This window comes from Solanum dulcamara, chromosome 7 (assembly GCF_947179165.1).
Source record: "Solanum dulcamara chromosome 7, daSolDulc1.2, whole genome shotgun sequence".
Classification (NCBI taxonomy): domain Eukaryota; kingdom Viridiplantae; phylum Streptophyta; class Magnoliopsida; order Solanales; family Solanaceae; genus Solanum; species Solanum dulcamara.
Window position 1 is genome coordinate 21,645,406 of NC_077243.1, and position 14,696 is coordinate 21,660,101.

The window sequence follows — 14,696 nt, forward strand, 5'->3', positions numbered from 1 at the left end:
AAAATTTCAACAAAAATGGTCGTATGTAGATATAATGTATAGATATTGTATAACAATGTAGATACGATATATAATCGTGTATTAGAGATGTATATACATCCATATAAACTGTTATACAATATTTGTACATTGCAATAATTCATCTTCCTCACAAGTTAATTTATTTTAATCCCGACCAACTCAAACCTCCTCTAAACAATCCCAAATTTTAGATATGAGCTCTTCGATTATTTTGATATATTATTCACTCAAAACGATTCACATTTGCGGAAAGTCAAATTTTAAAATTTGAGATTCAAAATACTTCAATAGTGGATTTCAATGAACATCCCGCTCAAATTTCCTCTACACAGTCCAAAATTTAGATATGAGCTCCTTTCGATGTTTCGATTCTTTTGATATTTTATTCAATTCAATTGAAGTGATTCATGTTTGCAGAAAGTCGAATTAGTCTAATTTTCAAGGGATCCTGTTGCACTCATATCTTAATCTTCCTAGAAAGCTTTAATTTGTTTGTAAGGATATTGATTTTGTCTCACTCTCAAAACGCTATCAATTACAACCTCTTAGGCAAATTTGTTCCAATCACCACATCTGGTAGCTTAGGCATTGTTGTTCCAATTTCCAAACGAGTCAAGAAGTGGATAAAGTAGATTTCTTCAGACTTTCGTCTGTATGAACTTCACCGGCAAGAAAGTTGGTCGAATAGCCATTTTGGGAAATTAAGGATAATTAGGTTATTTTGGAAAGGAATTTTGACTCGATGGATATTTTTACTTTTCCCATATTATTATGCACTTAATTATCAGCTCCAAAGTGCAGTGGGAGGTGGGAAACTAAAACAAGAATCCTTTAAAAGGGACCGGAGACAGATGGCCTTGAGCAAAGCCTAGAAATGTGCAGCTTAACAACATTATCCTAACTTTTCCAAGTTCAAGAGTATGAGAGCACCTTGTGCTAATGGATGAGCAGCTTCTAAGCAGATAAATACCAAACATTTAGATATATTCTTTAACAAGGAAGCACGCTGCAAGGAAAGGAGAGAAGAACCTGCAAATAGAGGGTGTGGGTTCCAAGCAGATCTAGAAGCCAAGCTAAGTTGGCTCCATCTTCTTCAATCATTCAAGTAAAGAAAAATTCCCAGGTAGCTGATTTTTAGACAACTCAAATTTTACTTCCAAAAGAAATTCCCACTCAAAAGGTTGACATCAAGACTAACTACTCTAACCTTCCCTTCCACAAAGTAAGTTGATATAAGCAGTATCGCTGTGCTGAAATACATTCTTAATAAGAAAAGAAAAAATGATCCTCCCACCTCTGTTCTCTCTAGAAGTAATTGCAATCTATGTCAGAATAAGAAAACATTTCTTATTCTCCCCCTGTCCTCCATCAGACGATAGTTCTTTTGTGGCATGCAACAGCTGAATAGTATTGCTGCTGAGGCCTTTAGCACAATAAGCATTCAACTAATCTGAGAAAAAATTGTCTTTTATCAAGGTTCAGAATATATTGACTAGCACAAGCACTTAACATTAGCTGAGCTCAATGGATTCTCATATCTAAGTAGAAAGCCGAGTGTTAAGGACAATGAGACTCTCAATCTGCAAGTGCGTGTACGGATTATGGTGAGAACCCAAACCAAACAATTTTAATTTAGGAAACAACATTTGATAATTACAAAGATGGGCAGCAGAAATTTCTCAAAGAACAAACGTAGGGAAATTTGCATATGCAACAAATTTACATGTGAAAGAGCTGAAACCATAATAAAGCACAAACTGTTCGCTATAATCTTGGAGAAAAAAAGCATACCTTAATGCAGATCCATACCTCCACCATACAAGCATCATCCCCGTCACGAGCAAAATAGATCTAATATCTCCCGGTTTTACCAAGAAAGGACCAAAGGGTTCATTTGCCACTCCTCCTCCCTCACATATACTTAATTCATTCTTCATTTTTAGGGAGTGGGGAAGGGGCCGGTTAGCAGTTATAGTAATAGCTATCAACTGTCCAAGATAACTGTTCAAAAGCAGAGATAATACACAAAGGAAAAGAAAGGGATGTTAACGGCCTGTTTGGTAATAGCTATCAACTGTCCAAAATAATGGATCCATAAGCAGCGGGCTGGACACAAACAATCACTGAAAGCACCTTAAGCTGAGGCCTTGTTCTGCTTGTCCAAATATATCCGGTAATTTGGAATCATTACCAAAATTCAAGATAAAATATTAAATGGCTTTTTCGATTGTTATTTAGTTGCCAGAAGGAAAAAAAAATACACAGATACTGACTTGAAAGTAAAACAATATGCAGAACATGTAAAGAAAACATCAAAATCCAATAAAACTGTTAATTCTTTGTTTCCTATCTCTTCTTTACATCATAAGTCATCCACAAAGACAAGAAATAGTCAACAACATAAACTTTTGTTTTGTACAGAACTGAAACCTGATTTAAGCTCACCGCACCTTCTTGTGGGACTTGAATGGGAAGCGGGAGGGGGGTGAGGGTGAAAGTTCGACTGGTAACTGGGGAGCTTCTAAATCCCCAGAAAGCATCCCCACTACTTCTTTCATTGATGGTCGGCGGGCAGGTGACTTCTGCAAGCAAAGCAGGGCAACAGTGATGCAGAGTAATGCTTGTTCTTTGTCTAATGATTCAACAGACTGATCAACCAAATCAAGAAGCTTCCCTGCTCGGGCAAGGTGACGTGCCCAAGAGAGAAGATTAGCACGCTGGAATTCGGACATGGGTGACCCTGTCACCTGAAGTGGCCTACGCCCAGCAATGAGAACTAACAAAAGCACCCCATAGCTGTAAACATCACACTTTTCAGAAAGATCCCCACAGCTGCCATATTCTGGTGCAACATAACATACAGTTCCTCTCATGCTTGGAGTGCTACTGATGCCACCACTTTTAGGTATATCCCCACTAGCAGAATCGTAACTATTTTTACGAGCTCTCCGAAGCTCACTACTAAATCCATCCAACCACCAGTCCATGCTACTTTTACTGCCTCTGCTCCTGCTCCTGCTCCTTTTCTTCTTTTTAGCAGTATGTAATTCATCATCCCTTGGCCACCAAGACTCACTATGACAATCATCACTAATTGAACCCTTTCCGCCCTGTTGCTTCTTCTTTTTCTTTTTCTTCCTAGCAAGCTCCTCACAATACTCCTCCTTCCACCACTCTCTTGCAGGCCTCCTCTTCTCCCCCTTCACATTTTTTTCATCATCCAAAGAAACCCACCAATCTAATCGCTTCCTATGTTTCTTCTTTTCTGTTTTTCCTACTGGTCCTGAACTTGACGAAGCCCCAATCCACTCTGTCTTTGGCCTCTCCTTCTTGATCTCACTCCCAATCCATTCCATTACATAATCCTTCACCACTCCTGAATCCGTCCCACCAGTATCTTGCTTCCACCACCAGTCTTTCCCTGTAATACTCTTCTTCTTCTTCTTCACCCCACTTTTCTTATGACTAATTTCAATCCCACTATCTATACTGGACAGATCAAAATTACCCTCTGAAAGACTCGTTTTTTCTATGCCCTCACATGGGGACGCCATAGCTGCCACCGTTCGTGGAGATACCACAGGAGCCTCAGGTGACAATTCCACCCCAGTAACCGTCTCCGGCGAGGCCTCGAGTCTAACAAAACTCTCCGGCGACTGCTCAACTCCTCTGTGAAACTCGTCTAAACCATTAACAGTAATCACACTCTCTGTTTCCTCAGCCACCGACCCATTATCCTCTCCCCCATTTCCTAAAGGACTCTCCTTTCTCACTTCAATTTCAACATGATCCTCTGCTTTCAGCCTTGCCAGTCCAAAATCGCCGATCTTCGCATTGAAATTATCATCCAATAGAATATTACTTGGCTTGATATCGCCGTGAATCGCTGGTGGGTCACAGAAATGGTGTAAGTACTCTAAACCTTTAGCTATGTCAAGAGCAATTGACAACCTCTTTTTCCAATCCTTCAATTCACTACACTTGCGATGCAAAAGACAGTCCTGTAAGCTTCCGTTAGCCAAAAGCTCGTAAACTAGTAACATACGACGGCCTCTTTTGTCAGAAGAGAAACCGATAGTGGAGACAATGTATTTAGAATCAATTTTCCCAGCGAAAAAGAGCTCGTTTTGGAATTCACGCTCGCCTTGCAAGGACCCAGCGTCCATGACTTTAACGGCAACGGAGACATTGGAATTGGAACTTGGGCTTTTGACAGTTCCTCTGTAAACAGACCCAAACCCACCTTGACCCAGACGAAGAGATGGAGAGAGGTTAGAAGTGGCGTGACGGAGAGCGGTGTATGAGAACCTGTGAGGGGGTTTTGACTCGGAATCGGAAGACGGAACGGTTCGCTTCAGGCTGAATTTCCGGAAGCAGAAAGCGAAGAGTATAAGGAGGGATGCAGCAGCAGCTATTCCTCCGGCAAGAGGTGGCAATAGATTGTGGCTCCGACGGTGAACAGGCGGAGACAACGGCGCCGGAGGTAGTGAACGGAGTTCACGAGATGGCATGATGAGAAGAGAAGAAACAAAAAAATTATAGAAATGAAGGATTTTTGAAGTGAAAAAAAATACATAAGTTGTGAATTGGATCAGAGTAATTTGAGTTTCTTGAAGTGGAATTTCTTTTTGGTTGCAGATGGTATATGGCCTTTTGTGCATATCTTTATTTTGTTTTTATTTTGCTTTTCTCACGATACATACAGTCTGCTTGTGGTCCATTTTTTTTAGTCAAAGCCCCACTTATTATTTTTTTACTTTTACTTTTTCTTCTTATATATTATAATCTCTCCGCAAAATAAGAGGAAATAACGCTAAAATTGGGGAAAAGCCAGTTAACACTAATCCAATTATACTCCACCATCCCCAACCCCTAACACCTTGTTTATATTGTATTATTAATTTGAATATAATATTTATTTTGATTATATCATATTATTTAAATATTATTATATTTATTAATATATATTATTATTCTCTTTATTTTAATTTATTTGTTTTATTTTTTTCAGTTGGTTTTAAAAAAAAATTATTTCCTAATATGTCAACTTTTTAATTTTAACTTTTCACATAATATATTTAAATTCATAACTAAAATACATTTTAGTAAATTATACATGTATCTTTAATTTAAAATAATAAAATTTTTATTTTCTTAAATCTTTAATCAAATTGAAACGGCTAAAGTATGATCCGGTGTAAGTAAAATTTTTACCACCATCATTCTCTTCTATCTTCCGCACCAACGAATTGCCTCAATCTTTTTGAGAAAAAAGGTTAAAGAAACAAACCTGCTTAATAATCCAATTGATGTTGCCTGGAAAATGTGGATAAAGCAAACTCTTATTTTCTATTTAATGACTTTGACTTAAAATGGAAAAAAAGAATTGAACATCAAAAGACATGTAAAAAGAATACTTACTTAGCATTTGTTTTCAACAGAAAATATTATAGGTATTGTTATTAGTAGAGGTATTGGTATTTAGTCCTACCAACATGAGTTGTGGTATAGTGATGGATTGTTTCATTTTTAATCATATATTTTGGATTAAAGCTTTGAATATAAAAAAAACCATATTTAAAGTGTGCCCTCGAATAAATCCTATAATGTGAAATCTAAATTTAATTGAAATTTTGATACGGACTCTCTTAGAGGAAAAAAAAAATGAGTGTAAATTTGGTTGTCAAAGTGGAATAACAACTGGTGTCTGCTGAAATAAAAAAAGACAACCTTACACCAACCAAATGGCATGGCCAAATAACACACCTAAGTAATAAGGCTTTTCTGACTATGGTCCTTTGAAATAAATTAGATGTTTTATGAATTCTGAAATTTTATAATTACAACAATAATAACTCAGTGTAATCTCATAACGTGGAAAATTTTATAATTATGATTTCAAATATTAATAATTAAATTCTAAATTTGATAATATATATTATTTAATAAATTTTAATATAATTAAAAATTACTAAATTCGTACCAAACTTCTACGTCCACCCCTGGTCCTTTCATCCATTAAAATATACAGGACAGTTGAGTAGTAGGTTTCTGCCACTTTGTCTACTTCTACATTTTCATTTTCTTATTATTTGGCTGTTTCTTATTCTCAACTAATTAAACATTAAAAAAGTACTGTAATAGTTAGCATTTGGTTTATAGATTTTAGATTGTATTTTGAAAAATTATCTTTTAAAAAAAATCAAGTTTACAAAATTTTGTTTTTTTTAAGTAAAATATATATTCAAACACAATATCAAAACTTGAACTTTTAAATTTTAAATTTCAATTTCAAAATTTATAATCAATCGAAAATGTAATATCTACTTAAATTGGCCTATTATGACTATTTTCTGCTATTAATATTATAGTAGTAAAAATTTGATTACTGATGTTGACAACTTGTTACGTTCATTTCCTTTGATTAATGACCACAATTTTTATTAATGAGTGAACGACTAATCTTTATTACCGTTGCTATCAACTTCATGGGTGGGCAGGATCATTATCATTATCATAAATTGTAGTAATAAGTGCATTGAAACTTCATGATTTATTAAATAAAAATTCTTGGTTCGACTGGTGAAAGTATGTACATATCAATTATTATTTTTTCCTTTTTAATTATTTTTTTTTATTGATTTTCGATATTCGTATTAAAATTCGATTAAATCTAAATTTGCATCGAAAAATTTCTTGCGTTTTCTAATAAAAACGATTTCGTACTCAAGAAGACTCGAACTTGAAACTTCTGGTTAAGAATGAAGAAGTACTTATCACTTTACTTTATGAGCGGACATTAAATCTTGGATTATCATTAGAGTGAAAATGATCAAATTTACCTTTGTATGGTTTGAAATTAATAATTTCTCAAGTGTAAATTTGGACATTTTTCCTTATTTTAAAGGTTTTAGAAGAAATCATCATGGAGCGGGAAAAAACAGGAGAGGGAGAAATGGGGTTGACTGTACTTAGATGCCATTTTGGCTTTTATCAAAGTCGTGCCAAAAAGCATAACAGGAAAAAGCATCATTAGCTTCAATTTCCCACAACTTGCCCTTTTTTCTCTTTTCCCATGATGATACTAGAGTAGATCCTTCCTACTCTAACTAAAGTATACTTAACACAAAGGCGTCCATTCTTTTCGTTGTAGAATTTACCGAGTATTTACTTCTCCTTCATCTTTTACATTACCGCTTTTCTTGATTAGCTTACTTGTTTTCTATTAATGATAGGGCGAGCTTTGTTGAAGCAAGCGTCTTATCTTTGTCTTTTCTTTTATTTTTCATTTATTTATTTTCTCTTCTTCTTCGATTCTTTTTCATTAAGAAAGAAGACTGTCGTGTCGATCACATTCGATTGAGAGTTCTCACAACATCAAATTTTATATCAATATCAAATTTGATATAAAGTAACTTCAATTCACTACATCATATTTTATATCAAAAAACAATCTTTTTCTCTGTCTTTATTATTATATTATTATTTCTTATTTCATTTATATTTTCTTATTTCATAAAACAAAATTCTTTCTAAAAAACATTCGCTATATATAATTTTCATATTGTGTCAAATTATAGTCGTTTAATATAAAATTATTTTACATCATAATTTTTTAAATAATATAAATTGCTAGCAAATATTACATATTATGCATAATAATGAATAACACAAATAAAAGTGAAATCATTAACGAAATATAATTAACACACACCAAATTTGGTGCAAAATTTGACATGAATTGGAGTAACTTTGCACCAAATTTTACACTAAATATAGTATTTGGTGTAAAATTTGGCATGAATTAGAGATGGCCTAATATTTTGCAGTTGCATACTTGTCTTTCATTATTATTACTCATCATTTTTTTATATATTTTTAGCACTGATTAACGCGAAGATATTCTCTCTCTCCTTTTAAACATTACTACAAAATAGCCACTGGCCGGAATGGCCGAATCAACCGGAGGAAGACCTCCTCCGGTAACCCAAAATACAATCAACAAACTAAGCACACAACCTACAGTATTACATACTGAAAATTTCAAGACCAATACACAAAACCAAACATATGCCAATCTTTTTAAGCCCACAAATCTGGATACAGATACTCTCACAATCCCATCAAAGCAAATCTCATACATCAACGGGGAACCATTTATTGCATGGAAATCCAATGAGATACAACAGATGATAGAAAAGGAGAAACTACAATAGGCAGTAGTTGGTAAGTTTTCATATGACAACATTGATATAAAAGAACTAAGAAAGGTAATTCCAATGCAGTGTGGAATTAAAGGATTACCAATCATAGGACAGCTTGATGAAAGACACATTCTGATCCGTCTAAATTTTCTAGAAGACTATGTTAAAATGATGTCTACCCCTGTGTACTACATAAAAGTACATGATAGATATTGCCAAATGAGATCGTTCATATGGAATCCATGGTTCAATCCAAAGGAAGAAACTTCAAGGGCTGTAGCGTGGATAAGCTTTCCTGAACTGCCTCCAAATTTCTTTGTTAAAGAGGTAGTGTTTTCCATAGCAACTGCAGTCGGAAAACCGCTAACGGTAGATCTGGCAACAGCAAACAAGACAAGGCCAAGCTGTGCAAAAATCAAAGTTGAAGTTGATTTAGTAGCAACTCTACCTAAAAGGATAAACATTGCTGAAGAAGATGAAGCAGGAATATTAAAATCAAAATGGGTAAGGATAAATTATGATTACCTACCAAAATATTGCAAACACTGCAGACTCCAAGGACATGAGGAAAAGGAATGTAGAATCCTTAATCCTGAATTGGCAAAACAGTCTAGAGAAGATCTCAGGAAAGAACATACAGGAGGTACTGCCACAGAAACACAAAACAAAGAAGTCAATCAAGAGAAAAGGGGATGGCAAAATACTGGTAAGCAAGAATGGATGCAAAGGAGGAGCAAATACAAAAAGGATAAATCAGGGATTATAATTGGGGAAGTGAGTCCAGTACAAAAGAGCAAGGAGGTAGCAAATACCAATGCATTTGCAGTACTGGAAGACACTGCAGATAACCATGATAATACAAATAAAGAACAAATGGCACAAGAAGAGACTAGAACATGGATAGAAAAGAGTTTCTATACTAATAAAAGCACAACAAAGGACATAGACAATAACACAAATGTCACAGAACAACCACAAGAAGACAGCAGCAAATCTGGAGAAGAGATCTACAGCAGTCACACAAGAACAAGAATGGAGGATAGCTTACCTGAGGGAATACACAGTCAGTCACCAAACAGGAAAGCCCACACAGAATCTACAGCTTCAAAGCTTCAACAACAGGAGGACAAACAAAAGAGTCAAAGCAGAAACCAATATAGTGCAAACAGCAGCAAGACAACAGCCACAAGCAGGGGGGAACAAATAATATCAGATGCACAAGATAACATGGTAAAATTTCAGACTCCAGATCTAAACCAAATAGAGCAAGGAAGGGAATACAATAGTCATAATAAAGAAGTGACTTCACAAGAAAATCACAGCTGGTGGGAAGTGGAGAGACAGATAGAAGAGCAGCAAGAAGAAAATAATAAAGCAAACAGGGAAAATGAAGAAACAACAACAAAAAAAAGAATAGAACAGGAGAGGGAAAATCAAGAGCTCAGTAAGGGGCAACATGAGCATGGCATATCAACAATATCAAAAATGATTATGGAAAGAGGTAGTAGAGACCTAGATGAACATACCTTAGAGCACAATTTTGAAGCAGCTGTTAGAGCAGGAGATATCTCACCAAAGTATCTCCAAAAAGGAGGAGGAAAAGAAAAAAGAAAGATATCAAGAGAGACAAGTATCCCACCTGGGGGTGGAGTCCATACTAGAAGGCAGATTAATAAACTTAATAAACCATGATGAATGCTCTTATATGGAATATTAGGTCAGTCAATACCAAGAAAGCTTTTACAAGGTTGACAAAAATGAATCAAAAACATCATTTTGGATTTATTGGTTTAATGGAACCTTTTCAAGAATCAGACAGGATAGAGGAATATAGAAGAAGGCTGGGTATGGAGCATGCAGTGGCTAATATATCAGGTAAGATTTGGGCTTTTGTGGATAATATTTTTGACTATCATGTAATGATGGACCATTAGCAACATTTAACCATCAAATTGAGAATTAGAGGAAGTCAAGAGGAGATGTTAATATCACTAGTGTATGCAAAGTGTACTCAAAATGAAAGACTGGAGCTATGGGACTCAATGGAAGATGTATCTACCTCAGTGAATATTCCATGGATGATTGGGGGTGATTTCAATGCAATAACCTCAGAAGATGAGAAACTTGGAGGCCTTCCAGTAACCATCAATGAAATTCTGGATTTCAGAGGGTTCATTCAGAGCTGTGGAATAGCAGACTTGGGGTTTAGTGGCAGCAAATTTACCTGGTGGAATGGTCAAAATGGTGAGGATTGCATCTTCAAGAGATTGGATAGATGCTTGGGTAATCAAATGTTACAAACAAAATATTCTAGTATTGATATCAACCATCTGACCAGGAGAGGGTCAGATCATGCCCCTATGTTAATTTCTTATACAGGAGACAATAGAAGAATCAAAAAACCTTTTAAGTTTTTGAACTGGTGGGTAAAGCAGGAAGGTTTTATGGAAATAGTTAGACAAAACTGGACAGCTGAGTTTATGGCAAATTCTTTCATTCTTTTTCACCATAAATTGAAAAAAGTGAAAGTAGCTTTGACACAATGGAGTAAAACAACTTTTGGGAACATATTTCATGAAATTGAAACTCTTGAAGAGATTATTAAAGTAAAGGAAAATCAATTTTAAAACTGTCCAACAGCTACTAACAGACAAGAATTGCATAAAGTCCAAGCTGATTTAAACAAATATCTACACTTAGAGGAAGAATTTTGGAAACAAAAAGCTGGGATGCAGTGGTTCCATGATGGGGATAGAAATACAAAATTTTTCCATGCCCATGTACAGGGAAGAAGGAAAAGAATGCAAATCAGAAGAATTCAAGGAGAAGATGGGAATTGGATAGAAGAAGAAGGGGGAATAAGTGCTGAAGCCATCAAATACTACACTGCTCAGTTCACAAAAGAAGAAGATCCTAAGGACTATGAAATTCTGAATCACTTACCCAGAATGATCATTGAGGAGGACAATGTGATGTTTGAAGCAGAGCCAACTGAAGAAGAAGTGAAGGCAGTGGTTTCCCAACTAAATAGTGACAGTGCAGGAGGACCTGATGGTTTTACTGGGGTGTTTTATCAAACCTGCTGGGATATCATTAGACAGGATGTCACCAATATGATGAAGGCTTTCTTCTGTGGTGCAGAATTACCCAGGTTTGTCACCCATACTAATTTGGTATTAATACCAAAGAAAGATATGGTTAATACCTTCTCTGATATGAGACCAATTAGTTTGAGCAATTTTGTGAACAAAATTTTTTCGAGACTGTTACATGAGAGATTGGTTGCCAAAGTACCTAATATTATATCTCTCAATCAAGCTGGTTTTGTCAAAAATAAAAGTATTGTGGAGAACATACTATTGACTCAAGAAATAGTATCTGATATAAGGCTAAGAACAAAAGAAGCAAATGTTATTATAAAGCTGGATATGGAAAAAGCATATGACAGGGTATCTTGGTTGTTCTTAACTAAGGTACTCAGACACATGGGATTTTCAGAGAAGAGCATAGACATGGTCTATAGAATTGTTAGCAATAACTGGTACTCTGTTTTGGTTAATGGGCAACAACAAGGATTCTTCCAATCTACTAGAGGAGTAAAGCAGGGGGACCCTCTATCCCCTACTTTATTCATACTAGCAGCAGAGGTCTTAACAAGGAGCCTAAATGCACTTCATCATGATATGCAGGTTAAAGGTTTTGGCATGCCTAAATGGAGTCCAAAAATAAATCATCTTGCATATGCTGATGGCATGATCATCTTTACTTCAGCAGATATGGTCTCTTTGCAAAGAATAATGAGGATTTTGAGAAAATATGAGCAGACTTCTGGCCAAAAGATTAATATGAACAAAAGTGCTGTTTATATGCATAATAAAGTAGCAGGAGACATCAGTATAATAGTGGAGATTGTCACTGGCATGAATAGAAAAGAATTTCCTTTTATGTATTTGGGTTGCCCTATCTATCATTGTAGGAGAAAGAAGGAATTCTTTAATACTTTGACTCTCAAGATCATGAATAGATTACAAGGATGGAAGGGTAAAATGTTATCTTTTGGAGGAAGGGCAATACTTATTAAACATGTACTTCAAAGCATGCCAATACACATGCTATCAGCTGTTAACCCTCCTATTGGAATCATCAGACAAATTCACAAAATATTTGCTCAGTTCTTCTGGAGCAACACAATTGGGGGCAGAAGTAGACACTGGGTGGCTTGGAATAAGATGTGTGTTCCTACTACAGAAGGAGGCCTAGATGTTAGATCATTACATGATGTGGCATTAGCACTGTTTTGTAAGCTATGGTGGAACTTTAGGACAAAACCTTCCCTGTGGAGAGATTTTATGACCAACAAATATTGTAAGAAAGAGCATGCTACAGTGGTGCAATGGAAACAGGGGTCACAGACTTGGAAAAGAATGCTAGAAGCCAGGGACCTAATAGAACACCAAATCTGGTGGCAAGTGAGGAAAGGAGATTCACTTTTCTGGCTAGACAATTGGACTGGATTGGGAGCTTTATACTATGTAAATCCAGGGAATACTTATGATGCAAGTATTCAAAATGTTAATGAAATGGTAGTGCAGGGGAGGTGGAATAGAGAAAAACTTAGGGAAATACTTGCTAAAGATATTGTTGATCATATAATAGACAATATAACCATACCCAAGGAAGAAAGAGACTTTGATAGACCATGGTGGATTCTAGACACAAGTGGAGAATTTACAATTAAATCAATTTGGGATTTTATTAGGCAAAGGGGACCAAAACTGGACATTTACAGGTTCATGTGGATAAAGGGTTTGCCTTTTAAAATTTCCTTCTTCATGTGGAGATGCTGGAAATACAAAATTCCTACAGATGATGTTTTAAAAAAAATGAACTTTATTCTAGTGTCAAAGTGTTGGTGTTGTATAAATCCTAGAGAGGAGACTATACATCATATTTTCTTAACATCTGAGACAGCTAAAAGGACTTGGTCCTTTTTCTGTAAGGCTGCAGGAATAAGGATGGAGGGGTACAACTGCAACAGATAATTGTGAAATGGTGGATGGCACCAGTTACTAACAGACTGAAACAGGTTTATGCTGCAGTGCCATCAATTATAATGTGGGAACTTTGGAAGAGAAGGAATGGTATCAAGCATGGACATAGAAAGATTAATAGTTCAGTTATATATCTAGTCATAGTTTCTATCCAAAGACTAGTACAATATAGAAATCCCTCAATTAGAACTATCCCCCCTGGATGGAAAAATCCGATCCAAATGCTAGAGGGAGGCAAGGCAAGAGTGAAGGTAACAAAAGTTAGATGGAATCTACCTCCACATGGGTGGTATGCTTGCAACACAGATGGTGCATCCAGAGGCAACCCAGGGAGGAGTGCCTATGGTTACTGTGTGAGAGATGCAGAAGGGAACTTAATATATGCTAAGAGTGAGGAAATTGGCTATGCCACCAGTATAGAAGCAGAAACTGTGGCTCTTTTGGAAGCCTTGAAGTACTGTAAACAACAGGGACTAAATAACATCATTTTCCAGACAGATTCCCAAGCTATTCAAAGAATTTTGAACGGAGAATGGAAACGCCCATGGAATATTGCAGGTTGGGTAGAGGAGGTGGAGGAATACAAGAGAAATTTGGATGTCATTTTCAAACATACCCTAAGGGAAGCAAATAAACTGGCAGATGCTTTAGCAAATTATGCCCTAGATGAGGGTCCCCTGCAGGCTTATTTGTTTGAGGAGTTGAACGTACAGATGAGAAGAATCCTAAATAGTGATAAGAGTCAAATTCCGTATCTAAGAATTAAGAAATGTTGAAGGAAAGGGAGGAAAAAGGAAATGGGAAACTGGAGACACAGAAAAGGAGAATGAGTTTGATGTCTTTACTAATTGTTTGTTCATTTTGCAGGTCTACAAAATACACTTAGTTGAATCAAGGCAAACAAGGCATATCGCAAATCTCACAACTTTCAGAAAACACACAAAAGAATCAGAGGAAACCACACTGAGTTTCTTCATCATCTTCAACATTAAGGGGAGAAGAGCACAAAGACAGAAAAAGAAAGAAGACAAGGAAAGGTCCACCTTCAAAATAAAATTCGAGGCAACAAACACACATGCAGAGCAATCGGATGTGAATCAGAAAGAATCCATCAAATCAAATGGTCTCCTCATCATCTTCAACACTAAGAGGAGAAGAGCACAAATTATTCAAGGAAACAAACACACATACAGAGCAAACAAACTAGTGTGAATCAGAAGGAAACCATCCTAGCAACATATTTTGGCCTCTTCATCAACTTCACAAGAACAGCAAGAATGGCAAAGAAGATCAAAGAAGAAGACGAAAATGGTCATCTTCTGACTATTCAAGGCAACAAAAACACATACAGAGCAAACAAGCTGGTGTGAATCAGAAGGAAACCATCATAGCAACATATTTTGGCCTCTTCATCATCTTC

General features: G+C 36.0%; 2 protein-coding genes across 2 annotated transcripts; one reads left to right on the plus strand and one right to left on the minus strand.

The window, feature by feature from the left end:
• Positions 1-2,322: 2,322 nt before the first annotated feature.
• On the minus strand, positions 2,323-4,686 carry LOC129895535 (receptor-like serine/threonine-protein kinase At4g25390). The gene has a single exon (XM_055971258.1). The coding sequence runs from the start codon at positions 4,680-4,682 to the stop codon at positions 2,463-2,465; it is 2,220 nt and encodes a 739-aa protein (XP_055827233.1). The 5' UTR covers positions 4,683-4,686; the 3' UTR covers positions 2,323-2,462.
• A 4,259-nt stretch (positions 4,687-8,945) lies between these two features.
• LOC129894602 (uncharacterized) lies at positions 8,946-10,159 on the plus strand. Its single transcript, XM_055970295.1, has 2 exons — positions 8,946-9,802; positions 9,943-10,159. The coding sequence occupies exons 1-2, from the start codon at positions 8,946-8,948 to the stop codon at positions 10,157-10,159; spliced, it is 1,074 nt and encodes a 357-aa protein (XP_055826270.1).
• Positions 10,160-14,696: the final 4,537 nt, after the last annotated feature.